This window comes from Daldinia vernicosa, assembly GCF_022497035.1.
Source record: "Daldinia vernicosa strain CBS 139.73 unplaced genomic scaffold F5Y00scaffold_44, whole genome shotgun sequence".
In the NCBI taxonomy this organism is placed as follows: Eukaryota; Fungi; Ascomycota; class Sordariomycetes; order Xylariales; family Hypoxylaceae; genus Daldinia; species Daldinia vernicosa.
In genome coordinates this window covers 262,515-287,637 of record NW_025953960.1, presented here as the reverse complement: position 1 = coordinate 287,637, position 25,123 = coordinate 262,515, and the positions used below count along the sequence as shown (strand labels likewise).

Here is a 25,123-nt window from a genome sequence, read left to right as displayed (position 1 = left end):
GAATTCAACGTTGGTGTATGAGGTAGGTAGTTCTCGCATTTTCATTCTAACAACGCCTGAGTCCGGTCTCTTGTATATTTCTCACTGCATAGAGGTACTCATACTCATATCTTTGGATAACTTAGGTGAGAAATATTCAAGTTGAGCAGTCTACGAGTACCTACGTACTTAAACAGCACATTTTTTAGCACCAGTATCAAGCCGGTCTTGGTATAACGGGTACTCTGAGAGTGGTAGATATACTTTGATGACAGTGATTTCAGGAAATCAACTCAACTATTACCTAAGGTATCTCATCTGGGAAGTACTTGAACAAGATGTGCCGGAGGATCTTTACCCATCACATGCATCATGATGTGCGGCAACTCATGATAACCAATCTCGAGCATCAAGATCATACTGTTTATGCTAACCCTCTACATACAGTCTTTCATCGGTGTGAGATAGATACCCCACTGCCGGGGCAGTGGCTCCTCAATAGCCCTTTTCCAACATGCGAATACCATAGTTGCTGTCAAGTTTCCAATAAGATCCATTACTGCTCCGAGTTCATCAATGAGTTATTGGAAACTTCCTCTTCGGAAGATGACTTCGATGACTTCGAGTCTGAGCCCGAGGAGTGTCCGTATTTCATACTAGAGCATCGGCACAAACGTCTAGAATACTTCGGCCACCCCGAGTCTTACTCTATGGATTGCCCTGCAACTTGGCACGAGGGCGTAAAGGAACTTGAAAAGTTCTCGTTTCCTTACTTCCGGCAAAGCAGGGAGATGCTTCCCGAGTATGCGACCACAGTATTCCACATGTGCGAGAAGTATTACCAACTAGAGCAAGATGCCGAGACGCTGTTTATGGCCTACCGCGACTTTGTTTGTAACTTGGCTCAAGGAGATCCTCGGATAGCCATGGCAGAAGCCAGTGTGTTGAAAATCCAAGCCAAGATCATTCAGAAAAAGAAAGAGTTGTTTTCTATGATGGTTTGGGCAAGAGGCTTGGATGTCAAGAAGTATTCGCGGGGCTTTATACCTATATGGTGGTTACGTATGTGGGTTATGCAGCAGGAAATGGAAAAGGAAATGGAAGAGGAAGAACAAAGCGATAGTTACTTAAGTGACTCCGATTACTCGAGTGATTATAGTACTTAAACTAAGATGGGCGATACGAAAGCGAGTTAAGCTATGGTAATACGTGAATGGGGAACTCATGTAGAGTATAGGTATATTTTAAACAAGGGTATAATTTAGGTGGCAATATTACAAAAGAGCTATAGGGTTGACGAGTAATGGTTATAACGAAGGGCCTCCCCTATTTAATGCAGGGTATATAAACACCTCGATGGAGTTAGTACTTGGGGAGTTTGTTTCTAGTTTAATACTGGTCGTTAAAAAAAAGGTAGGTCGCCACCGGTTTGTTTAATATAATTATTCAATTTATTTACCGTTTCAGTATAGAATGTTTTTTTTTTTCATGACACCCCTGATGCGTTTGATAAAATGGAAAAAGTTCGGAGTTATCAGAGATTGTGATAACTTGGTATTTCAGCAGCGTTAGCCCCTATTTTACTGGATGGTATAAAAATGACTACGTAGGTAGTTTTAGGCCAGAATAGTGCACTCGCTATAATAAGCCCTGTCGTCGATTCACGTAGAGACCCCGCATATTTACCCGAGTAATTCTTATTCCCGGCCACTTTTTATACTAGGATATAGCGAAATCCTGTTACCGTTCGTATAGGGTATCGAATAGCCGTAATAACGACTTGTGGTAGGCCGCTTCAAGGTTTGTTGGTAAGATGACCACGGCGCTTGTGCCATGTCAAGGGTCACTGTAACAGTTAGGGTATTGTATGGGTATGGTAATGGTAATAATTGTATAACTAGGAGAATATGTTTTAATTATCGATCAAACGAGTGTATAAATATAGTAGTGTAACTAGCCCGATGAATCTAGTCGAAAGCGTTGCAGCTATTCCAAACAAGAGCTTTAGTCTCAATAATAAACAAATTCACGTAAAGGAGTGGGATTTCCCAAGGTCACCCCTCCGACCAGATTCGATGCCACCCCTAGGCTTAGGAGCTAACGAAATCTCCCTGATGCCAATCCTTGCCGTTAGATTGGACGTGTTCATAGATCTTATCGTCGTCCGCCTGGTGATACAACTTCACATCGCTCCCATTGCCCCATTCGAGGGCTGACGTATGTCTTCCAGGCCCCAGAGGTCCAATAACTTTACTATTGGAGCGCCATCCATTATCCGACTTGTACGTCACAATGTTATTCTTACCATCTTGGCAGTAAACGCGTATATGCGGGTTCGATTTATACCACCCGACGGCAGTGATTGAAGTGTGACGTGGCATCTTGTCGGTGCTGAGTTCACCTGTAGTATCTTCGAGTCAGACGGTATAAATATCTACAGGATATACATTTACTTACCCTCATACCAGCTTCCATCCCAACACTGTTCTTTTACGGTCATGTCGGTCGCCTGGTAGTACACCCGGAGATGAATGCCGTTATTCTTCCAGCACACAGCAGCCAGACCGGACCCGGTGTGAGCGACTGGGAGTTTAGCCCCTTTTGTCCAAATATTCCCGCTGCAATATTCCTGAATATGATCCGAGTGTGGTTCTACTAATCTGTCAGATATATCACGGAAGTAAAAGTGGCAATGGTGTACCTTGAGCATAGACCCGGATAATATTCGACCCATCATCGTGCCAGTGCACGGCGGCAAGTCTCGTATTATGGGCCACACGGAACTTCGAGTTAGTGAGATAGCCGGAGAGCCATTCGTCCTGGCCGGGCGAGTGGCACCACTCTTCAAGATATCCGTCTTCTGAGACGCAATAAACGCGAACCTAGCTCGTTCATCCAATATTAGATACCTAGGTATGTATAGCTAAGAGAATTGTATCGTGTATATTACGTACCTGCTTGCCAGCATCGAAGCTGATGACAGCCAGAGGGCTGGACAACTTTGCGCTGAAAGTCGGCGACTTGGTCGCATTCCATTTACCGTTGTAAGTATACTCACGTATTACCCCTTGGGAATCCTGGTGGTAGACATTACATTCTGACGAGCCTGTCGCGACGGCGGTAATGTCACTACCGCTTAGCGCTTTGGATGGCCCATTGATTGTAATTGGGTAGTTCCACCAGCCGCTGGCGAGACAAAGCGCAACCGTAGTATCAAAGTACCAGTCACTGGTGAAATTCCATGTTCTGCGATCCTTTATCACAGTACGTCGCTGCTCGCCAATGAAGAGAGGTGCCAGTTGCTGCTTTCCTCGAGCAGACATAAGAGTCGGTGCATGATTCCACGCTCCATAATCTTTGGGCTTTACCTTGGTTGCCCATGCTTTGTATATCTCGATAGCAGATATCTGTATAGCAGCAATGCAACGATCCTTATTTTCTTGATTTTCCTTGTCTAGGGCGCGTTTGTCGCCGTAAGCCGTCCACGTTTCGCCTGATGGATTTGAAACCAAGAGGCCAATGGCATTATCTTCATCATGCATCAACTATACCATTGTTAATATGTAATTCATTTATGCGTGAATATTTTATATCATCATATCTGGTTTCGGTCTCACCTTGGCACAATAATCAGGGTCCGGGTCAAGCACATTATCTGAATGTAGATACCGACGCGGAGTTCGAAGGTGGCCTGCTGAGAAGGAATCTTCTAAAAAGTGGTCGGCGAAGGCGTTCATAGCATATGCCTTGTCAAGATCGCCGGAAATAGCTACATCAAGAGCTTTCGAATGGCCTGCGTTATACGCGATACGAGCATCTTCGCCGAAGTGATCGAAGTTTTTCTTGGCAAGTACGAGATAGCTGGGTATTTTTAGGGGGCGGAACATGGTAAGTTTCTGGAACTTCCAGGTCTGACCAGGGAGTTTGCTATATGCTATCGATGGATCTTCGTGGCGAGCAAGTGCAGCATTGACGGCGTCAACTTCCGTTTGGAGAACTTTGAGGATTGCTTCTGCTTCTTGAGGTTGACGCGCATAGCGGCCGGCCAGAGTGTTATATGCGGCTACGAAACGGGTGACTCGTTCTGTTTCGTTGGCACCGTCACTAATTGGGTCATGGGTGCCGTAGAAGTCACCTGCAAGACCATTGATTTCACCGTAAGTAACATTTAGCCCATTCTCAAGAGTGAATTTGTAGTCTCTTCCACGAACCGCCTTACCATTGGAAAGAGTCAGGATAATGGCGTCTCCCAAGTAGCCGTGCTCGGCATACTCAAAGCCTCATATATATCTTAGTATTCATCTTCATGTGCCTTGGGTCATAGAAAGTTACTCACCGAGATTGTCCTTTTTCTCCTGTCCAGGCACAGCAACAAAGTTGGCACCCCGTCTAAATGTTGGCTGGGTTATGACAGGAGGCGTGTTTGACTTCCCATATTCCCTCACTATAGCCTCACAGTCAGCACGGTGGCTTGTCTGGGCTAACTGTTCTGTGGCGTCGAACACCGAGACGATCAGTATCTCTGACAATGGAGAGTAACTGCCTTCGGCGATGTAAGAGACACTAGAGATACCCCCAGGAATCCTTTTTTTATAGTATGCTGCTGGCTGGTGGCTGAACTGGAGTTCATATCCATCCCCGTGGTTACGGACAGAGATACTAAAGTTCGATGCAATATAAGTGTCTCGCAAGTGAATTCGCTCCTCAGAGCCCCATGGCCCGTTAGCATGTCGGCTATTGAGAACGATCTGGTGTTCCTCCTGTCTTAGCGAGATGCGGAGGAGATAATCTCCTGCATCATTGAAGAGGTCGAGGCTCGTATTTTCGCCCGTACGTGATGTGCGCCAGTCCCAAAGAGATGACTGAAAAGAGACCATACTGCCAGGATTAACCGCCTTCGTGAGCTCTACGGTCGTCCCCTTAGATAAGTAGTACGGTGTATTGAACTGGGGCCGTTGTGGCGGGTTGTAAGAGGAAGCTCCCGCCGCGGCCAGCTTGAAGATGGCACTAACACCGCGTTGCGTTTTCTCTGTTCTGGTCGCCTCAGTGTCGCTTGGGTCGAAGTTTACTAACCACATCTGTGGCGAGAACTCTGAAGCTGGAATGTTTGATCTGCCTCTCTTGCCAAAACCGCCATCATCGGCAGTATAGCGCATGTCACTATGCGCCTTTGCGATGACCAAAGCATTGGAAGTATTCCCTGCTCTACTGATGAACTCCGATAGAGCGGTATAAACAGCCTTGCAGATGGTGTTCCGATTATCCATCTTGTCGAATCCGTTCTCCTCAAGACATTTACGAACTTGATCCCATGACTCCATTCTTTTCGAATAGGTGTCATTGAAATGCTCGGCATAGTCTTGAAGACAGAAGTAAAGATTGTTGTGGACTTGGAACTTATCCGGTGGGGATGGCAACGGGCTGCTATCGGCCACAGTGATCTTTTTGTCTCGCATCAAAATCCATATGAAGTGCGAGAAAGACTCGAAGATGGCGAGAACATCCCCGCCATGAACTCCATTGTCAATGCATTCTTCGGCTTGCTTTTGGCCTCCAGCCCAGCGAATATCGTATCCGCTCCAGAGGAAGGATTTGACGGTATCCCAGTCAAGAGCCTTCCAAGGCTGCATATCCTCTTCTTGATAGTATTTTATTCTCTGTTAAACGTTAGTATAGATCCTCTTAATACTGGAAGTGTTACCTACACGGCTCATTGTTATCTTTGTGATCTACAGTTTGTTCTATGCTTGAAGTAGTGTTGGTATCTGTGTAGAGAGAAGATAGGTCGTCAGGAAGAAGGTAAAGCAGGTTTTTATATTTGTTGTGCCCTCGTCAATATCATGTTGCCAAAGTTCCTCCCGTACAGGAAGCGGACAAACAGTGTCCATTCTTAGGTACCCAAGTGTGCAGTAATCCAAACCTGGTATAGATGAGATGCAGAAGCAATTACGCAACCGTTACATTGTGGCTGTTTCTTAGCTTACTTGGAGAGCATATCAATTACCCCGAACCCGTATTAGAGGTTGCCAAATCATCAGTTTGCTTACTCGCCGAACGAATAAGCAACATAATAAAGAGTGGCATCGAACGTCGGGCACCATTATGCGAGCAAGATGTGGTGAAATGGACTTTGCTCTGTAAACGTGCCTGTATTAGAGACTCTGAATAGGCTATCAACTAGGCTATATAGTGTTTCTAGGACAGTAAGGTAGCCAATGGCCTCTCTCTAGTCTATCTTATAAGTGCGGCAGAGGCGCAAGTACACAAACTTACCTAAGGTGGGTAGATCAATAAATCAGTACAAGGAAAGACTCAGCAGCTCAATAACCATCCCCCCTTTTTGCTGAAATACCGAGTTATCACAATCTCTGATAACTCCGAACTTTTTCCATTTTATCACTTTTCACTTCAGAATAGTGTTTTTGAGGCCATTAGATCTATGGAGTTGTATATTTGTGTTGTGTCTATGTGTTTACCTCGTGCTTCAGAAGATATCCTGTATATATCATCTCTTTCTTAATTAACATTATTGTACACTTGGATCTCATGCACCTTATATGACTAATCGTATTTCGATATGAGTTGAATCCATATGGACTTCTATGACGCTTAGAATATCACTATCACGCGGCAGCTCTAGCCCCTTTAGATTATAGACGCTTGACGTGCCGGTTTTCCTAGAGTTTCTATCTTTTAGGGAACCATGGTTAGCTTGATCGATATATAATACCATAAGTCAGTTTCCACTATCGGCGTTGAACAAGTCCGGCCATATTTTACTAGGTACAATATCGATGATCTTCTTTACAAGAAAACAAATGCCTCCGTTTCGTGGTACCTAACCAGTAACCTAACTTATTTCAGATCATCCGCATACAATTCTAAGACACCCGAAGTTATGCATTAGGCCATTCATCAAAAAGAACTTGGATTACATGTAATGTTAATCATATAACACCGTGCTTCAAGTATTTTAGTTCTATTCTCCCATGAAACTACTGGATCACCCATTAGAAATATTCGTACTTTGGAAGCTAATCTGGCCGTATTAGAGGGCAACCCTACCTACCTATTACTAATAGTTATAGACAATTTATCATGGATCTAGACCACAGCTATGATAACGTGATCCCAGGTAGGTACCTAAGTCATCATGTCAACCTCGAGCCTGTCAGATTTTAGTTTACGCACCTCGCCGCATTTTTGCCTAGAGAATTTGTGTAAGCCCTCAATTCCTATTACAATATACTAAAATCCCAAAGTGTAGGTAGCCATATCATTTAGGTCAGAATGATACATCATAAACGCCACGAGTTAGGCATAAAGGCGGACCAGGTGATACTACGATACTCCTCCTATGAGGCGGTATTCTGATCGCTGTGGTGGGATCTGATTTATTAAAAAGCCTATGCAAACCTAATGCCTATGATCGCTAGGTGTTACCCAGTTTAGTAGTCGTACTCCCAAAGTAGTCGTGTAAATGGGATTATTCTGTGACTAACAACTAGTTATCATTTTGGAGGTGGTAGTATTGGGTTCATGAGACAAGCTAATAAATCAGATAGTAGCCTATTTGATGGACTAGACAAAACTTGTTCAACCACTTAAATTTAACAATTGTGGAAGATCATCCTAAGCAACCCCATCACATTTTCCAAATAGTTAAAGATGCCTGCGTTCAAGTGCTAAAGACAGCCAACTATATAGATAGTTAATTGATATTGCCTTTATGAGGGTACACAAAAGGAACATTATTCGCTCTAAGTCTGCACTTCCCCATGCTACGTTATCTGGGGTCTTATTTGGGGGGCGTCATGCGTTCTAAAGACGGCGACGATGATTGAAATCAATAATATCATCTAAGGTCACAAGGGTTTACCTAACAGGGCGCTAAACTTTTAGAAACTCATGACTTCTAGCCTTGTAGGCTTTCATGCCAACGATCCAGTATATGTATGTGAGATGAGTGTAACTCATCTCTTTCCTTAGGATATAGGTTAGTATGTTGACTTTTGATAGGAGATAATTTCATGGACCGATTGTCCGGTGTCGACATGACTATTAAGAGTCTTTCCCTTTACGACACCCCATGTCAGATGGCAAGGATTACGATAGGTGTATGACGTGATAAGGGGTTTAAGATCTATCTTGAAGCTATCTACCAGTTAGTCATTCATTATGTTGTATATAAGGGAACCTTGGTTCCCTCTTAGACTTAGGAAAGTGTAGGCGTTAATAGTGCTCTGAAATATATGATATATGAGCTATCCACCAGCTGGTCACCTGTCACTCCGTAGTGGTCTTATACTAAGGGCTGCCTCTGATACCCTATATTAACATAGAGGCCTACCTTCAATAATACTACCTACATCATATGCATTTAACGAGATGATATATAGAAGGAAGATGTAATTTGGTGGGGACAGCGCTATACACCTCAATTGTAAAGGCTATTCGACATAAAGCAGCAATGCCATCATGCTCCTATTATTTCGTTTTCGAATGGAAGAAGATCGTCCGACGTGATGTTTCAACATGATATTTGACTGTATTAAGCACTTTACACTAGGTAATATTGCAGTGGCAAGACTTTGTTGCTATTTTGATGTTTATCCGGACGGAGAACAGGCGTAGAAATCCTGTTTATGTCATTAATCCCAACTAATGCAAGTCCTTCGAAGGTGAGCCAAAGTGGACAGCAAGCGTTAAGCGCTGGCCCTTGATAGATTATGGGATGCCGCTTTATGATGCGTAATAGTTGCATAAACCCCTTTGCCTAATATAATCTAGCCTGGAAGCATTTGTTGGGTGAATTCATGAAGCCGGAAATAGTAACTTATCCCTCGTCCTGCAAGGTATAGGGGCCCACATGAATAATCCTAGTACGCGTGGTATAAGTGGTGACATGGACCATACATACGGTTGCCGATTTAAATCTTGCCGATCAGTTGATAACTTTTGGGGCGGGCCTGTTATGTAGCCGCTTCGCTGGATATTAGCCGTAGTCTGCTTCCCGCCATTATACATAGTATTCTATGCTGCTAAACCTCACCGACAATTTTTATGAGAATTGTCCAAAACCTTTAAATTACCTAAGACTTAGAATGTATCCGGAAAATTGCTGATCCTATGAAATGCTTGATCGGTCAAGTTCTTACAATCGCACAATACCCGTTGTGGCGTTTTTCTTCAGCTGACGTGCTTCGTATGAGAGGCTGTAGTTGAATTGATGTAATGTTGTAGAAGCAAGGCGTGCTCAGAACCAGAACTCGACGAATTATGGTACGGCAAAGAATCTGCTCAACTTAGTCTATATAGTACAGAAAAAACCGGTCGTGTATCTGGTTTTGACGTTGCTTTTACCTTTGAGTGTGACGCACCCCGCATAAATTCCACCTGTCAAGGGCTGGATAAATTAAATAACGTGCATATATCTAATATGCGGCTCCCGGGCATCGTTTATCTATCTTGATCTCATTACGTACTAGATTCACAGTATAATATGACGCGGCAATTAGCTGCGTGTGGTTATAATTATTCGTTCCGCTAATCTATTAAATAGGGGCAAAGGGGTTGGCTGCATATTCGAGTTCATTGTTGACGGTCCGGAGATGGCCGCTATAAGTGGCGATATTAAGCAATTGCGTTTCCACCGCCGTAGCACCAACAATATGGAAGAATGGTGCTCATCTGTAAGGACGTTAAATGTCTGAAGTATGTTCTAAATGATGGCGACGGCATGTTTCTATCGTTCAAAGATACCTATGATCTTTAGCTCACGTAAACAAGTACGCAAATTTATCGGCCGGCAAATGATGGGATCGCCAGTGGGGAGTAAACAAGCTTAAAAATTGACAGCTGTGATCGTCAGGTCCCAGTTCCATTGCGTCGAGCCGACGTCGGCAAGAAGATGAGGATAGCCTCTTATTTATCATGATGAAACTTGACATCATCGAGCGGTTAATAGATGCATTGGATGTCACGTAGGCTTCCTATTTTTGTCAACATGGGTTCTTTTCCAGGCCAGTTTCTAGTGAGATCGATACCCGACAAAGACGTTGTCAAAATTGCGTACCAGCACGCAAAGCCAGGGGTAGGCAGATGAGAACCAATAAGGACACGAGTCACACCCCCTTCACCGCGACAGGCACAGAAGGTCTCCCAGCATATTTCCCTACATACAATAGAGCCTATTCCGATACTATAGGAGTATCGTTCGGTTTCCGGACACAATGTCCGTCAATGAGAAGCGGAGCTTACTTAGCAACCCAATGAGAAGGCATAACCGCATGTTGCTCACGAGAGGTTTTATTCCGGCAGTTTGAATTCCTTGATCTATATTGAGCTGCTTCATTAAATGAGCCAACGATTCACGATGGGTAAACTGGGTTACTCGAGAACATGGACGTCATCTCGCAGGGTTGGCAGTCTTCGTGCGGTAGGACAAGTATTCTAAAGACCATTTCGAGGAAAGCGATGATGCGAGAGCGTATGGCAGTTGTAATTTCGACGAAGCACGCAATGTCAAGCGATAGCCAGGTCGAACGTGGGAGAGGATATGCCACGAAAAGTATAAATAAGGGACATCGATCCCATGGAAGATACTCTCTCCGTTCTTCACCAGCGGCAACAACGCAATCGATACAATCAACATTTCTTCAACTCCCTTCTCAACCTTAGCATCTTAGCTTCAACTCATCTTCAATATGAAGGCCACACTTTTCACCCTCTTCGCTGTTGGCGGCTTCATTGCTACCAGCATCGCCAACCCTATCAATGTCGAAACTAGCCTTGAAAAGCGTCAGGACATTGATGCTATCGAGACGAGTCTAGAAACCCTTTACACTCAGATCCAGGAGCAGACTGCTAAGATCAGTGAGTGATCGTGGGAGGCGCCGATGACTGTAATGATCTAACGAATAGCTAGACGAGACCTTGACCCCCGTACCTGATGGCGCTCCTGAGGCTGATGCTTCGGCTGCTGCTGAGTCCATCGCTCCTCAGCTTGACGCTATCGCGGATCTTCTTGACAAGTCTGCTACCATCGCCAAGCGCGCCATCCTTGAGGCCCGATTCGTTAAGGAGGACATTTTCAAGACTGTTTCTCTCATACTGTTTGAGCTCCTCGGTACCGTGAAGTTTATCCTCATCAAGCTTGGTCTCGGTAAGATAATCTTGCTACTATGTTTTTCACGTGTGAAACTAACAGATAATATTAGGTCCCGTTTTGATCCACCTCGTTCCTCTCATCCTCGCTCTCGTTAACCTCGTTAAGGCTCTCGACAAGGTGGTTGACGGCCTGCTGATTGCAGTCAAGTTTATCGTTGATGACCTTCTTAAGGCTGTCGGCCTTGGTCTCCTGGGTCTCCTCCCCTAAATGGCTTATGCATGGCCTTTAACGAAGAAACATTCGCTTAACTGAGATAGAGAAGTGGAGCATCCGTTTTCGGATAGTTGCTGTCGCTGGCGTCGATATACATGTTTGGCGTCTTGGGAGATTGTGGTCTTTTTCGTCGAACTTATATTCTCTCAATGATCAATTGGCATAACAGGTAGACACAGACAAGAATTTTTCGGTAGTTAGTCCTATAGTTACCGAGATCAAGTGCTTACTTAATGAGATATGAGTAATAAAATGGTTGTCTTAGTCGATATTAGTGATACTGTAATATTAATGATGAGGATGAGTTCGCGAAATGTTATCAAAGTCTGAAAAGAGTAATATAGGGGGTATTATAGTGGGGTTACGGTAAGACAGGGGATAGGGTAACTGACACAGCATCCCATCTTTTAATTGGCCAACAGTCCTAGTGAAACCTTATCTCCCCTAATAAGGAGATCTCCGTTGAGGCTCTTTGGCCTTGCGCAACGTCAAATACCCTACGATTGACCAATGAGAAAACAAGACTCTCGTATTCATTAACCGTAACACCCCGTCGACTTTCAAACCAAAGTAACCAAAGTAACCGAAGCATTTCGGACATGAGACGAAAGACGGCTAACTCGGCCTTGGTATTTGGCTTAATGGTTCGACGTTCCGTATTACCCCCGTGTTGATCGGCGGGTAAAAGTTGTTGATAAAAAGCGTGAAAGATCTCACTTTCAATAATGATCGACATTCTTCTGCTCATCTATCACTTTTCGATTCTATCATCCTTCTGTGAAGGAACCTTGCTTCATCTATAATCTTATTTTATTCGTTCGTTCTTAGCCGGTTCTGAGCATTCTCCCTCGTACATATACCCACCCCATTAATACTACCTAATTCATATTCCTCAAACCATCATCATGCGCACCTCATTCTCTATCGCCGCTGTCCTTGTTGGCACCGCAGTTGCGGCCCCCACTATTCCTTTCGTCACTACGACTGCGGTGATACCTCTGCAAGATGATGCCGCCGGCTCATTGAGCGCGGCTACGGAGGTTAGCCGACGACAAAGCGCTAGCCAAGCCTGCTTCGTTGTCGGTAGCACAACGCTACCCCAGGAGGTCGCCGACGTCGCCGCCAGCTTAGCCTCAACCGTCACATGCAGCAACTCCGTCAAGACTATCTCTGGTGTGCCAGACGTTACATCCGGATCGACCACCTTCTCGTCCATCGACTTTAGCAAGTCTAAGCAGACCGGACTCCAGTTCGCGCTGTCGCAGTTCGCAACGGCTGAACCTCTTGCCAGCACGGATCTGCAGAAATTCCAGGATATGCTTAACGTATACCAAGCTACTGAAGCCGGTATCCGTAGCGTCGGTGGTTCTTTAGCTATCAAAGTTCCAAAATTCTTCCTCGAGATGCAGGTGTCGCGAATCCAGACCGCTCAAGGGAACCCACCGACTGCCGCTGGGCTCCAGGTCGACCACCTCCGCGACAAGGTCCTGAAAAACGCACCCAAGGAGGCTTCAAGCCTGCTAAACCAGGTCACGCAACTCGCGACGCAGCTGAGCTAGATGCCTTGGAGCATTAATGAACAGTACGGATATTTGTACATGACATACGCATTATTCGCAAGACGTCAACCCTTGCTGATCTAGTTAGGAAACGTTTATAATGAAATATTTCAGGGAGATTTGTATTTTCCATGTGCTCGTGCCCACTTCCGTCTACTGACGCCTATATATGCAGCTCTATGTCTACCCGTAACCTTGTATATGGATTAAATATTCGGTGATAACAAATCGTATTTGACACATCTCTCGACCTGCGCAAGAATATTTAGTATCATGTTCATAGTGAAGGGAGAAATTATTGGACTCACGTCTTCGATGCTAGCTTGCATAAATCTTCTGGCCTCCAGTCCCGCCCAGACGAAGAACATGGAGAAATCGCCGCCCTTTATCATATTGGCTCCACTTTGGGCACCCAGCTGTCTAAGAATCGGTAACGAACTGCTTAGTAGATCCACGTTGGGATCGAGACTACGGCCGATACCTTCGAGAAGTAGGATACTGATTACAATGTTTACGAAATCACCCTCTAGCCTTACATGGTGCTCCCTAACCATGTTTAGGACCTGTTGCAGGATGTCACCAATTTTGACGCTGCCCAAAGCTAGAGTCGAGCTCTTGACGTTTAGAACGAGGTGTTGCATCTTCAGGGCGAAGACCTCCTTGTCAATAACAGCATCGGGCTGACGACAACGTTCACACATTAACTTGCCAGCTTTATATCCGTCAAACTCGGCAACGGCGCGAAAGAGGTCTAAGAAGTTGCGACGATTCGTCTCATTAAGCTCGGTTACGAGCCCGGTATCGATGAATATAAGCTGTGGTCGAAAACCTTCCTCGTCGATCTTCTTTAGCTCCGCTTCCCATGCTGCACGGTCTCTTCGTTTGCGGTATGGGCGAAGCCGCGCCAGCACTTTCTCTGTCACATCAGCTTGTTCTTGAGGATGAGGCTTTTGACCATCACCCGACTGGCGCAAACTAAGCCCAGGTGTATCCGCTTGATAGAAGCGAACCATAATATTGCCGGGGTGTAAGTCAGCATGGACGAAGTTATCGATTAACAGCATGCGCAGGAAAGCGTCGAGACCCTCCTGCGCAATATCCCGTTGAAAGACTCCCCCGCCGTTCTCCAGGAAATCTGCCAGGGGAATTCCCTGTGCGAATTCTTCAATTAGGACCTCTCGCGTGGTGAACTCCAGGTATGGGAATGGGAACCAGGCCGTTGAACGGTCTTTGAAATTCTTTCGAAACTTGACAAGATTAGCAGCTTCTATACGCAAGTCAAGCTGTAGCTTCATCATCTCTCCGAATTGCGCAACTTCGTCGGGCAGAGATAACCACTCGATCGTTGGTATAATATTAAGGACGGAAGCGAAAAAGCCCATAATACGAAGGTCACGCCGAACGGTTCGCTCGACTCGCGGATGCAATACCTTAACGGCAACGTAAGAAGATGGGACGCGTTTTGGCACACTCTTCAAAACCGTATCGACTTTATGTCGAACTTGTCGTCGGAGATTGCCGCGAGTCTCCAAGACATCGACGTCCCCTGGCGCGGCAAGATCTGGCTTCAATTTTGCTCTATACACCTGCGCAATGGCTCCAACACCAAGAGGGGATTGCTCAAATTCTTCAAAAATATCCTCAAACCTCCTCCCATCGAATGCCTTTTCCACTATCCGCATCGTCGCTTCTAGGGAGTGCGCGGGAGCATTAGAATGTAGTTTAGCCATGATATTACACATTTCTGTCGGGAAGATGTCAGTTCTCGAAGCTGCCCATTGACCAAGCTATATTGCCCCCTACGTTAGCTCGGATATTACGATGTCATCATCATCAAAGCATTGACAAACCTTGATAAATGCCGGCCCAGCCGCCTCCATGGCCTTGACTAGGAAGTTATACCACCATAATGTACCAGACCGCTCATTATCGCGGTGCGCATGGCGACCCCCAATCCATATTGTCGGTACCGCTAATATAACCGGGATGAATATAAAGACCAATTCGATGAATCTTAGACCAGTACAGAGGGGTTCCCAGAAATAGGAATCCAGAAATATGACTAACTTATGGCCTAAGCGGTAGATTCCTCTCTCATCATCGCGGACTGCTTTTCTTAACTCCTCTCGCGAGGCTTCAAGCATGCGACTCTCGGTTGTCTTTTCCGTTTCTTCATTATCGTCTTCGGATAACTTGACGAAAACGGCAGTCCCAAGAGCAGCATTTGCCGTCGCCCTAAGTACTTTGCCGCTAAACTGTACGTTCCTCCAGGGAGGAGGACGTTGTATTCTAGCTCGGAATGTCGAATGCCATCGTGCAATGTTCACAGGAGTCTTCGGAGCTTGGGGGGCTCGGCGAGCGCAAAACCGGCTAAGTAAAATGACCGGTCGCATATCTAGGGAAGCATATGTTTATAAAGGGGGAAAGGAATTGATTGGCATGATGGGCAATGCCATAACCTAGAGTATTGACCGGTTTGGTGCTATTGCTTGCTAAATGAAAAGGACTTCGTATCATTGACGCATGTGAAATAGGTAGCGCCGTAGAGAATTGCGTGGTTCGGGAAAGCCACTGCAATCGGGTTCAACGGGTGTGACGTAGTAGATCTAGGTACCTATTTGAATTCGAGCTAGGTCCTGGAAAAACTCCGGCATCGAATTAAGGCTTTTGCATGCATTACCTAAGGAATGTACATACCAAGCAGATGGTTATTACGTAATGGCTTTAGATTTTCTCCCATTGTCCCGGTCATCACATGGATCGGTGTTTCCCGCGACTGACTCAGCCTTATAGGAACCGACGCGGCAAATAAAAAAAAAGTTATTGAAGTTGAAGGCGATAAGCCAAGCCCCTCAGCGACAGACATTTGAATTGAAATTCTACTTTCAATTCATATCCCATACTATTTCGCACGCCTCAAAACATCATAGGATTTTCCTTTAACCTTTAATTATATTATTTTATCCCTCAACTTTAATCATCGTCATGGGTTGGTTTTGGGCAGACGGTCCTCAGGTCAATGCCCAATCGCGACCTTTATCGCATCGATCCTTTGGATCCCAAGATGGAGGGCGTACACCCCCTGTAAGCCATATTTAAGCCCCTAAATGGCGTATATGCATTCTAATTATCCTCGACGTATATAGCCAGGTTGTCCCATGCATAAACACCAGAAGTCAGCCGATGCCTTGACTTCTCCCCCAGCTGTCTGTCCAGTGAAGCATACTCGCGATGCGACTGAATCTCCCTCGGCATGCCCTGTCCCTCACGAGTCTAGGGGCGACTGGAAAGAAGAGCGCGATTCACAATCGACATTTTCGAAACTAAACCCTCTAAATTACATGTTTCGCGACCTTTCGCAAGCACCGGCTCCGGGCCAAATACAAGTTCTCCCCACCGATCGAGAACCTTCAACTATTCCCAGAGGCGATGGCGACGGTAATTGGGAATACCCGTCTCCTCAGCAGATGTATAACGCTCTCCTCCGTAAGGGTTACACAGACACAGATGTTACTGCGGTGGAGAGCATGGTGAGTGTGCACAATTTCTTGAACGAGGGAGCATGGGCCGAAATCATGGATTGGGAAAAGCGATTCGCGGGAGGTCTATATAAGGGATGGCGCTTGTGCAGCCATGGTGAACAGAACTTTGAGAATATGGCGAAAAAATACGGATACGAGAAAGAAATAGAAAATTTGAGCCCGAGCCTTGTTAGGTTCCAAGGGCGACCGAAGGACATGACACCGAAGGCTACCATGTTCCAAGTAATGGGTTGGATATACCCTGCAGCATTTAAGTAAGATTTTAATATTCCTGTTGATACAGCTTCAAACTAACCCACTTCATAGTACTGAGCCACCCTTCGATCGACACGACTGGTATGTATCCCGAGATACGAACGGCCAACGGAAAGAAGTTCGTTACATTATCGACTACTACTCTGGACCACCCGAGCCTACGGGGGAGCCAGTATTCTTCCTTGATGTTCGACCTGCCATGACACCAAGTGGAGCGGCTGAGAGGGCATTAAGATGGGGATGCGACGTGTGGTGGAAGGCTATAGGAGGTGATGCCCGCGAGGAAGAAAAAATGAGGAAGATGAAAGGGTAAAGCAGGTATATATGTGACGACTACGACTATAATTCATGTCGATTAGGCACGGAGTTTTGGGTTACCTTTCGGGATGTACTATAAGGGAAGGCTCAACGATTCTTACGGCACATGGCGACGCATCATGACGCCTCGAATTCACGAAGTTCTTGTTTTTCTCTGTATCATACCTAGTTCGCAGGCTCTACCTACCATCCCCTCTTCAGAAAAAGAGTAGGAGTAATAGACGACATGTCTACATGATAGACAAACTCCAACAAACATCCTATATGTCTATCTTTAATTGATACAGCACGAAGCCTACGAGTTGAGAATGACGTGGTAGACGTAAATACCGTGTTGTGCGTCTTCCCCCGGCAACGCCTTTATGTCGCCGGTAGAGAGGTACTAATAAACCGGGTAAATTGTCGCGGCATATTAATTCTTTGGGTATTATAATAGAGTGTGATCTTTGCCTCCGATTCTAGACACATGCTAGAATTGCAAGAATTTATTAATAACAAGTAGCTATTACTATAAATGACATTCCAATCCCTTGGCTTGTCGATTCCCCGCAGATTCGCTTACGCGCATCCATCGATTCCCGTGGCATATTCAGATCCTACCAAGATCCTTCAACGTGTTCAGTTCTGAAATATGGTAACAGCCCGCCGGAGCTCATGCATATTTAAGCATCGTCTCTGAATCATTGGTTCTCTCCGTGTGTTATGCGCAGAAGATTACCCTATCTGCTTCTCCATACTCCTACTCCCTTCCGAACGTAACCGGGTTTTCCAACTTGCACTCTGTCGTACAGAATATCTAGTTCCTCCGCTTGGGTACTAGTTTTCGCGATAGAAAACTCACTTCCTTGATTAGACGTAAAGCTATATGTAAGTATCTCTATGCGCACCTCTTGCACTTCTAGTAAACATGAATTTCATATGGCAAGGTCCTATGTGTACCTGTGATATTAACCAACCAGATCAAATCGGCACTGCCTCATATTCAACGAGCCCAATACATAACACCTTCTCCTAATGCTACAGATAACATACCGCCACCTACTCAAGTGGAACGCTCAAAGCTGGTTGGGAAACTACAAGGTGACAACTCTAGACGAGCTCTGGATAGGGCTCTTGGCGCTCGAAGCTCTCTTAATCATAGGCATCCTTGGCTTACGGGTGTTGGAGGTAATAAGGTGGACGACGCATAAGTCGGGATAGACTAGGTTTAATACTATATATTCATAAATATCTATCTAGATATACAATACAAATGATTTACAATGAAACAATTGAATGGTTATACTATAAGCGATGTAAATACAATCTAGTTAGGAGATAAAAAAAGGCCTAGTATTATGTTCAAATTGTGGTTAAGAGACTACTTTTAGGTATAGTACATGATATATAGGCCTCCCTCCCCATTCATACAGTTAGTAGGCTGGGTCAACATAGAGCTCATATACCGTATGCTTCAGCATATTAACAGGTAATCAAGACAACTTAATAGAAAGTTGATAATAATTTAAGTAACTATTTGAAACTATAATTCTATGTTAGATACCTATATTAGCTAACATGTAAAGTTTATAAATACTATCATTCACGAGTACGATAGCTAAGAATCTAAGAATTAATACAAGCACATATGCTCAATAATCTATCTAGGGCACACCGGCACTACGATATGGCCTACCCTTTTTTTATGGGAATCCTCTTACGGATTCCTCAGCATTCTTCAAAGTCATCGGCTAGATACATCTTCATGCACAATATAACCATGTTTATCTCCCCAAGGGATGCGTGTAGACGACTGTTTGGTAAGTTTCGGGCTCTCATACAATATCCTCAAGTATACTAGAAAAATAAGCAGCGTAATCTTATGAGTGAATACTCAAGTAATACGACGGGAGCAAAGAGCTTGCTAATATAAGTTAAAGTCATATTTTAATCGCTTTTATCATGATCTATATGTAATCCAATGAAGAGAGCTTGTGTTAGGTATTGCTTTAATCACTTTTTCTTTTTGGACGACTAGGTAGTTTTATTATCGAGGTAAAGAGAATCATAGTATTCCAATCTGTCTTTTCATCAAGCATTTTTCAAGTTTCGATTCGCTGTTATAATGAAGCTGTAATTATACACAGTTGTACCTCTTACACCTATCTTGAAAATAGTGGGGTCATGAGATGCCTTTATTCGGTTTGTAATAATAACTATAATATAGACTATCTTTAGCCCTCTTCACATATACTCACGCCGTCTTAATTACTACAAGGACTTATTGCACAATATCTCCCTTTATCCTTTATCATTGCGTGTGGTTGTACAATGCCGGGTAAATAATCCTATTCGTGTCTCGGTCAAACGGTTGTAGCCGAAGCGTTCTAGATCTATTCCATGTGGGGAAGCCCGTTTGAAGAGCGAGAGACGCGAGAGGCCGTCATCGACATGTGCTTCCAATCAGCTTTGCAAGAGAGAATTGAGTCACGCACTAGATTGGATGGAAGATAATCCTGACTGAGTCAACTTAGTCATCGGCTCGCGATGAAGCGCGACACTATAATCCTATACTCAATCTAAGTATTGCGACCCCGGGTCATCTTCAATATAAACCTCCTTTCCATACCCAAACCGTTTCCTAGAATCGCCATTGGTTCTTGTCTTAATAAATATAGGTACTTAATTCTAGTGTCAAAAGAAGGATACTGTCCTGCATCGAGGTCTATTATTGACATCATGTCTACAACTCCCTCGGGCTCAGTTCTCCTCTCCCGTGGAACGATTATAGCATTCAACGAAGAGACTGAGGCTATCGAGGTAGTTCGGAATGGTTCCTTACTAATTAGCGGCGACCGCATTGCGGGGATTTACGACACTGCTCGTCCGGATAATATACCTTCGAATACAGAAATCGTTGATTGTACGGATAAGATCATTTCTCCTGGCTTCATCGACACGCACCGACATGGCTGGCAAACGGCTATGAAGACCTTAGCCCCCAACACTACTCTACCAGATTATTTAGGTCGCTATGCCGGGCATGCACCTGCGCTCATCTACTCAGCCGAAGATGTGTACATCGGACAACTTGCAGGGTTGCTCGAGGCTCTCAACGCCGGTGTAACAACTACGCTTGATCACGCTCACAACACTTGGTGTAAAGAGCGAACGAATGCTGGTCTTCAGGCATCTGTCGACAGCGGAGCTAGGGTGTACTGGTGCCCTGCGTTCTCTCATCACGACGCTTACTCGCTTACGGATCAAATCGCCAATTTCAAAGAGTTAGCTAAGTCTAATTCGGCATCTAGCCTAACCACCGTAGGTGCCGCATATGATCTTTGGACAATATCTCCGCCAAAGGACGTTGAAGCTGTGATTTCCGTCATTAAGTATGCAAGAATATAATTAGTAAAGACATTATTACAGCACTAATGAAGCATAGGGAGTTGAAGATTCCGGTGTTGACAACCCACCATCTGGGGGGTCCGTGGTCGAGTAAGTTTCTTAATCGCAGAAAAAATACGCAGCTTGGACAAATTTCCACGGGGACTGGCTAATAATTATGGAATTCAGTTGATAACTCACCAGAACTTCTTCACCGTCTCGGAATTTTGGACACGGAGACGGCGGTCGTCTTCTCCCATTCTATGGCCATTACGCCGGCAGGGGCCAGCCTTCTTCGATCGACTAACCAGTTCATCTCGATAACGCCCGAGTCGGAGATGCACTATGGCCATTCTCACCCAAATGCGCATCTGATACAGGAGCAAAGCTCGCTTGGTGTAGACACATTCTTCACCTTCTCAACAGATCTAATGACCCAAGCGCGAATTTGGCTTCAGCGAACTCGCTCTAGGGTCTACGACCAAGTCCTCGCGGATTGGAAGATCCCTAAAAATAATCCAATGTCCGTCAACCAAGCCTTTCTGATGGCCACTCGGCAGGGTGGACTCGCGCTCAGACGCCCCGACTTAGGCGTGATCCGCGTCGGTGCAAAGGCGGACTTAGTGGTCTTCAATGGCCGGTCGCCTGGAATGCTAGGATGGCTTGATCCCGTCGCGGCGGTGATTTTGCATGCGAACGTTGGAGATATCGACCACGTAATAGTGGATGGCAAGTTTCAGAAACGAGACGGAAAATTGACTTACGACAATTATGATGCAGTCGTGGACCGTTTCCTTGCAAGTGTAGAAAGATTACAGAAAGCCGCTGTCGGAAGCCCCGCGCCTGTTCTCGAGGGGCGTTTCTGGGGAGGTTGCGAATAGTAAGTGCCACTGAGAAATGTTGAACTTCAGAACATGCTCAAAATTCCAAAATTTCGGGAAGCAATTGCTAATATTCGTCCTTGTACCTAGTGGCCATGCCACGGAAGTAAATATTTCCCGGGGGTCCGGCACAGGCTACGGAAAGCAGTTCGTCGAGAAGTAAGGATCTTTATAGCAAGAATCTGGCGTGTGTTAGGTGTCTAGGAAACTCAACTCCGGAGTTATCTTATTCAAGGCATGTATAAGTACTCGTATTGGATCGCGTGACTTGGTGTCGAGGATACTAGCGATTTTATGTGTCCTGTCGAAGTTAATGTATTCGGAATATTCCGTACATATGGAGAGCCTGGTAGTTTCATTCCAGCGATAAGTTGAATTTGGTAATCTCTCCTCGAGGCCGGAGTTAGACCACTTCTTATCATTTCATTATATCGTTAATATATCCCCACGTTTATTTTATTTACCTTTGATATAGGTAGGTAGCTATACGGGTCACGAATATTTCATACGACACTTCCTTTTGATCAAAAACTTGCACACTTGGCTCAGTTCCTGGTTTCCTTGCCCTAAAACGTGGAACCAGTGGGTATTGATGTCCATCTCCATACCGGCATACATGTTTCCCCATCTGAGCGTGATGTGCAAACAGGGCTGAGCCCCCTGGCTGGGTCTCCATGAGAGGTATGGTTCACTGCCAAGTACAATGCATGTGATTATTAATTGCCGATTTGGTACCTGGCACCTTTTTCCAATGCAGGTACCGCATAGTATGTAAATCACGTTTTGTGTTTGGAATTTAATTGATAGATGCGATTTCGAAGAATTCGCCGCAGAAGAGACTGAAATGCCCTGTGATATTGCGGTTAAGGAATTGTACATAAGCAAGTACATAAGGGGCCTTCCCTGCAGCTCCTCGGCGGTCAGAGCTTGTTACGCTGCCAAGATTGTTACGATGCCAAGATAAGGCCCCATGACAGAGTCGTATCGTTCGTATTTTGTTATACCTAAAAAGTAGTAGATTAAACTGATGAGGTTTCAGTATTGACCTATCTACCATGAAATGGAATTGTGAGTTTTTTCTTTCACCGCTTACTACCTACAGGCTACCTCTTGGAGGTACCGAGTATGGATTAATGGTTGAACATGTCGGCTGCTATATACTGAAAGCATTAACAAGCGCACGAAGCAAAGTAACAAGTATCACGTACATAATGTAATTGTTCAAGCTTTAAAAGTTAACTAAGCGGTATATGAACACGAAGACTGAGTCTTGTTCTACTCGTGCAAATCTGCGACAAGGGCCAAAGTCCATAAGCATCAGCCACTAAGCTCCCAGGGTCAAGATCCTGTGAGTTATATGAGTTATAGCTTTACGTAAAACTGGGAGATATCCCTTCAAGGATAGGCAAATCGATAGAGATGCCCGTAATCTCATCACGAAGCACACACGCGAGAGCTTGTCTTGGCCACGTGCCGCTTATATAGAATCTCAGGGTCTAATGTAGGATGTCTGCAGTAGTTATCACACGCTAATATCGTGCGGATTCGCGTAGCGAAAAGAAACCTGTTATACATATCAATCTCTGGAACACGTGCCGTCTGGTGTTGCCGATGCAATGGATGTATCCGCTCACCGCGCTACCTTGGGTCGGGCTATCAACAGGAGCATTTTTAAGACGGTGGTTTTACCTCTAGTTAGGAACGTTTATTTATAATGAAACATGGTCTGGCCAGAATTGGATTCTACTACGGTTTCTACCGTGTACATTCATTACCTAGGTAGATAGGAATTCGATTGACTTGTGTTCATGGTAGCCCAATCGGGATCAAGCCTTTTTGGCTTTAGTCGACCGAAATACACTACCTACCGGAGTCTAAGCATGGAATAGACTTATATCCGCCGGTTCTAGACTCTATTCGGTAAGGGGTTTGCCGGGTACTTTAATTACTACCCACTGCTCAGCCCAATGGATATCATTTAGGGTGGCCGTCAGCTGATTACTTGAACGCTGGCAGGAGACTGACATGACTACTGCAAACCTGGAAAATAGTGTAAAGAAACTCGGAGTTCTAGACGGCAAGCTAAATGTGGATTGTGAGATATAAGGGAGTCTGTGAAATTAACGTTAGAAAAGGGGTCCCCTGCTGCGAATCAGTCAAGTTCCATTCACTTGGGATCGCATGAACCTGCTAATGCCGATATTGTGGGCTGATCAACTACTATTACAGATATTATCAAAAATCGTCATAATCCTTTACAATACCACGTTCGTTCATTGGTACCTAGATTCACTTCTATTGAGTTTATTTGTATAGTGGTACGCTGTGGGCAACCGCTGGTTTACTGAGTGTATGGCGACGCATTGCTCCGTCGTTTTAACTTGCGATAGAGTCATTCCTGACTACCAAGTCGCCATTGATACCTAAGTTACGGCAATCAGAACATCTATTTACGCGCCCATCAAGATGATTGAGCTTGGACGAGATGACTACGATATCTTCGCCAACCAAGTTCTATGGTCTCTCTTTGCCGTCACGACTAGTACGTTAAACATCTTCCACTCTACCAACGCTCGATTCTTACTGCTTTTCCATATATAGTCGTTGTCGCATTGAGGGTCGTATGCCGTTTGCATTACGGAACATATCAACGGGCGGGGCTGGGTTTGGACGACTACATCACCGTACTCTGTCTCGTCCTCAGTCTCGTCGTGTGTATTCTTGTCACAATAGCAACAGATTTCGGTCTCGGAAGGCATGTGTACGAGTTGAGCGATTACGAAAAAACGAACGCGCTTAAATATAATGCTATAATCAATGCGGTTTTAATATGGCAGTTTTCGCTACCGAAGTTCGCTCTTATCGCTATTCTAAAACGAATCCTCGATTACGGCCCGAAGACGGCAGTTTTATTTTGGGCACTTGGAATAACCTCTCAAGCATGCATCTTAGCCGTGTCAGTCTGGTGGTTCAGGCAATGCGATCCTGTCGAATTTGGGTGGGATAAAACTATTGAAGGGGGAACCTGCGCAGATATCAGAGTCATATCAAGCCTCTCATATTTCACGTCGGCTTATTCCTCTTTCCTGGATATCTTCTTCGCATTCTATCCGATCCCTTTCATCATGCGCCTGAAAATGCCACTTCGAAGCCGCATAGCTGTCGCCGGAGCTCTAAGCTTAAGCTCCCTAGCATTCGTTGTGTCGGTTATCAAAATATCTGCCCTTGGACGAGCCTTTGCTTTATCCACAACGGATCCCACCTGTGAGTAGTTGGTTCATCAGTTTATAATCTCAGACGCCAAAGACTGACCAGACGCATTTAGATGCTGTACCTTACCTTGATATCTTGGGAATGTCGGAAGGGTATATCCTTATAATTTGCTCCTCGCTCCCAACTCTTGGACCTCTCTTCAGGGCGGCCAAGGTGAAAATAACGAGTCGTGTCACTGGTACTAATAACTCCGGAGCAAACGTTGGTTCCAGCCTACATAGCTTACACAAGAGTTTCGGTCATTCGAAAAATCAAAGATCTACGGACGAGATGGAACGGTCAATTGAGGGTTACTCATCCAGTGTTGACGAAATACCATTGGGAACGTCATCCATGCCGTTATCATCTAATACGATTCAAAAAACCGTAGATATATCACTGACTACGGAAGAGATCAAACCCGAGTCGAAGACTCGCTCACGGCGCGATCAAATATTTTGATAAATAATATACTAAAATTACAATTATATGTTCCGTCGTTATCATGCTCTCCAACTTTACAAATTTTCTTATCACTAACCCCATAGCCGCTTGGAAACACGCATGGGGAAAAGCCCACCTCGGATG

General features: G+C 45.0%; 7 protein-coding genes across 7 annotated transcripts; 5 read left to right on the top strand and 2 right to left on the bottom strand.

Annotated features, from left to right (window-relative positions):
• Positions 1–2,069: 2,069 nt before the first annotated feature.
• On the bottom strand, positions 2,070–5,693 carry F5Y00DRAFT_264646 (fungal fucose-specific lectin-domain-containing protein; the record flags this gene model as incomplete). The annotated part of the gene is made up of 7 exons (XM_048011693.1): positions 2,070–2,380; positions 2,437–2,631; positions 2,681–2,861; positions 2,934–3,524; positions 3,597–4,258; positions 4,316–5,636; positions 5,685–5,693. 7 exons carry the CDS (start codon positions 5,691–5,693, stop codon positions 2,070–2,072), a joined length of 3,270 nt encoding a protein of 1,089 aa, XP_047862381.1.
• A 4,673-nt stretch (positions 5,694–10,366) lies between these two features.
• On the top strand, positions 10,367–11,356 carry F5Y00DRAFT_272072 (uncharacterized protein; the record flags this gene model as incomplete). Its single annotated transcript, XM_048012912.1, has 3 exons — positions 10,367–10,854; positions 10,907–11,143; positions 11,199–11,356. Exons 1-3 carry the CDS (start codon positions 10,686–10,688, stop codon positions 11,354–11,356), a joined length of 564 nt encoding a protein of 187 aa, XP_047862380.1. The 5' UTR covers positions 10,367–10,685.
• Positions 11,357–11,691: 335 nt separating this feature from the next.
• F5Y00DRAFT_145811 (uncharacterized protein) lies at positions 11,692–13,024 on the top strand. The gene has a single exon (XM_048004429.1). It carries the CDS (start codon positions 12,268–12,270, stop codon positions 12,919–12,921), a length of 654 nt encoding a protein of 217 aa, XP_047862379.1. The 5' UTR covers positions 11,692–12,267; the 3' UTR covers positions 12,922–13,024.
• A 103-nt stretch (positions 13,025–13,127) lies between these two features.
• On the bottom strand, positions 13,128–15,493 carry F5Y00DRAFT_272070 (ABC1 family protein; the record flags this gene model as incomplete). The annotated part of the gene is made up of 3 exons (XM_048012911.1): positions 14,772–15,493; positions 13,230–14,708; positions 13,128–13,172 (listed from the first exon to the last, which is right to left on the bottom strand). The coding sequence occupies exons 1-3, from the start codon at positions 15,312–15,314 to the stop codon at positions 13,128–13,130; spliced, it is 2,067 nt and encodes a 688-aa protein (XP_047862378.1). The 5' UTR covers positions 15,315–15,493.
• Positions 15,494–15,705: 212 nt separating this feature from the next.
• On the top strand, positions 15,706–17,586 carry F5Y00DRAFT_244111 (cytochrome c/c1 heme-lyase). The gene is made up of 3 exons (XM_048008775.1): positions 15,706–16,005; positions 16,068–16,717; positions 16,770–17,586. The coding sequence occupies exons 1-3, from the start codon at positions 15,907–15,909 to the stop codon at positions 17,029–17,031; spliced, it is 1,011 nt and encodes a 336-aa protein (XP_047862377.1). The 5' UTR covers positions 15,706–15,906; the 3' UTR covers positions 17,032–17,586.
• A 2,049-nt stretch (positions 17,587–19,635) lies between these two features.
• Positions 19,636–21,814, top strand: F5Y00DRAFT_244109 (Metallo-dependent hydrolase). The gene is made up of 4 exons (XM_048008774.1): positions 19,636–20,407; positions 20,461–20,513; positions 20,592–21,282; positions 21,374–21,814. Exons 1-4 carry the CDS (start codon positions 19,755–19,757, stop codon positions 21,444–21,446), a joined length of 1,470 nt encoding a protein of 489 aa, XP_047862376.1. The 5' UTR covers positions 19,636–19,754; the 3' UTR covers positions 21,447–21,814.
• A 1,935-nt stretch (positions 21,815–23,749) lies between these two features.
• On the top strand, positions 23,750–24,997 carry F5Y00DRAFT_264640 (uncharacterized protein; the record flags this gene model as incomplete). The annotated part of the gene is made up of 3 exons (XM_048011692.1): positions 23,750–23,825; positions 23,885–24,547; positions 24,609–24,997. 3 exons carry the CDS (start codon positions 23,750–23,752, stop codon positions 24,995–24,997), a joined length of 1,128 nt encoding a protein of 375 aa, XP_047862375.1.
• Between the last annotated feature and the right edge of the window lie 126 nt (positions 24,998–25,123).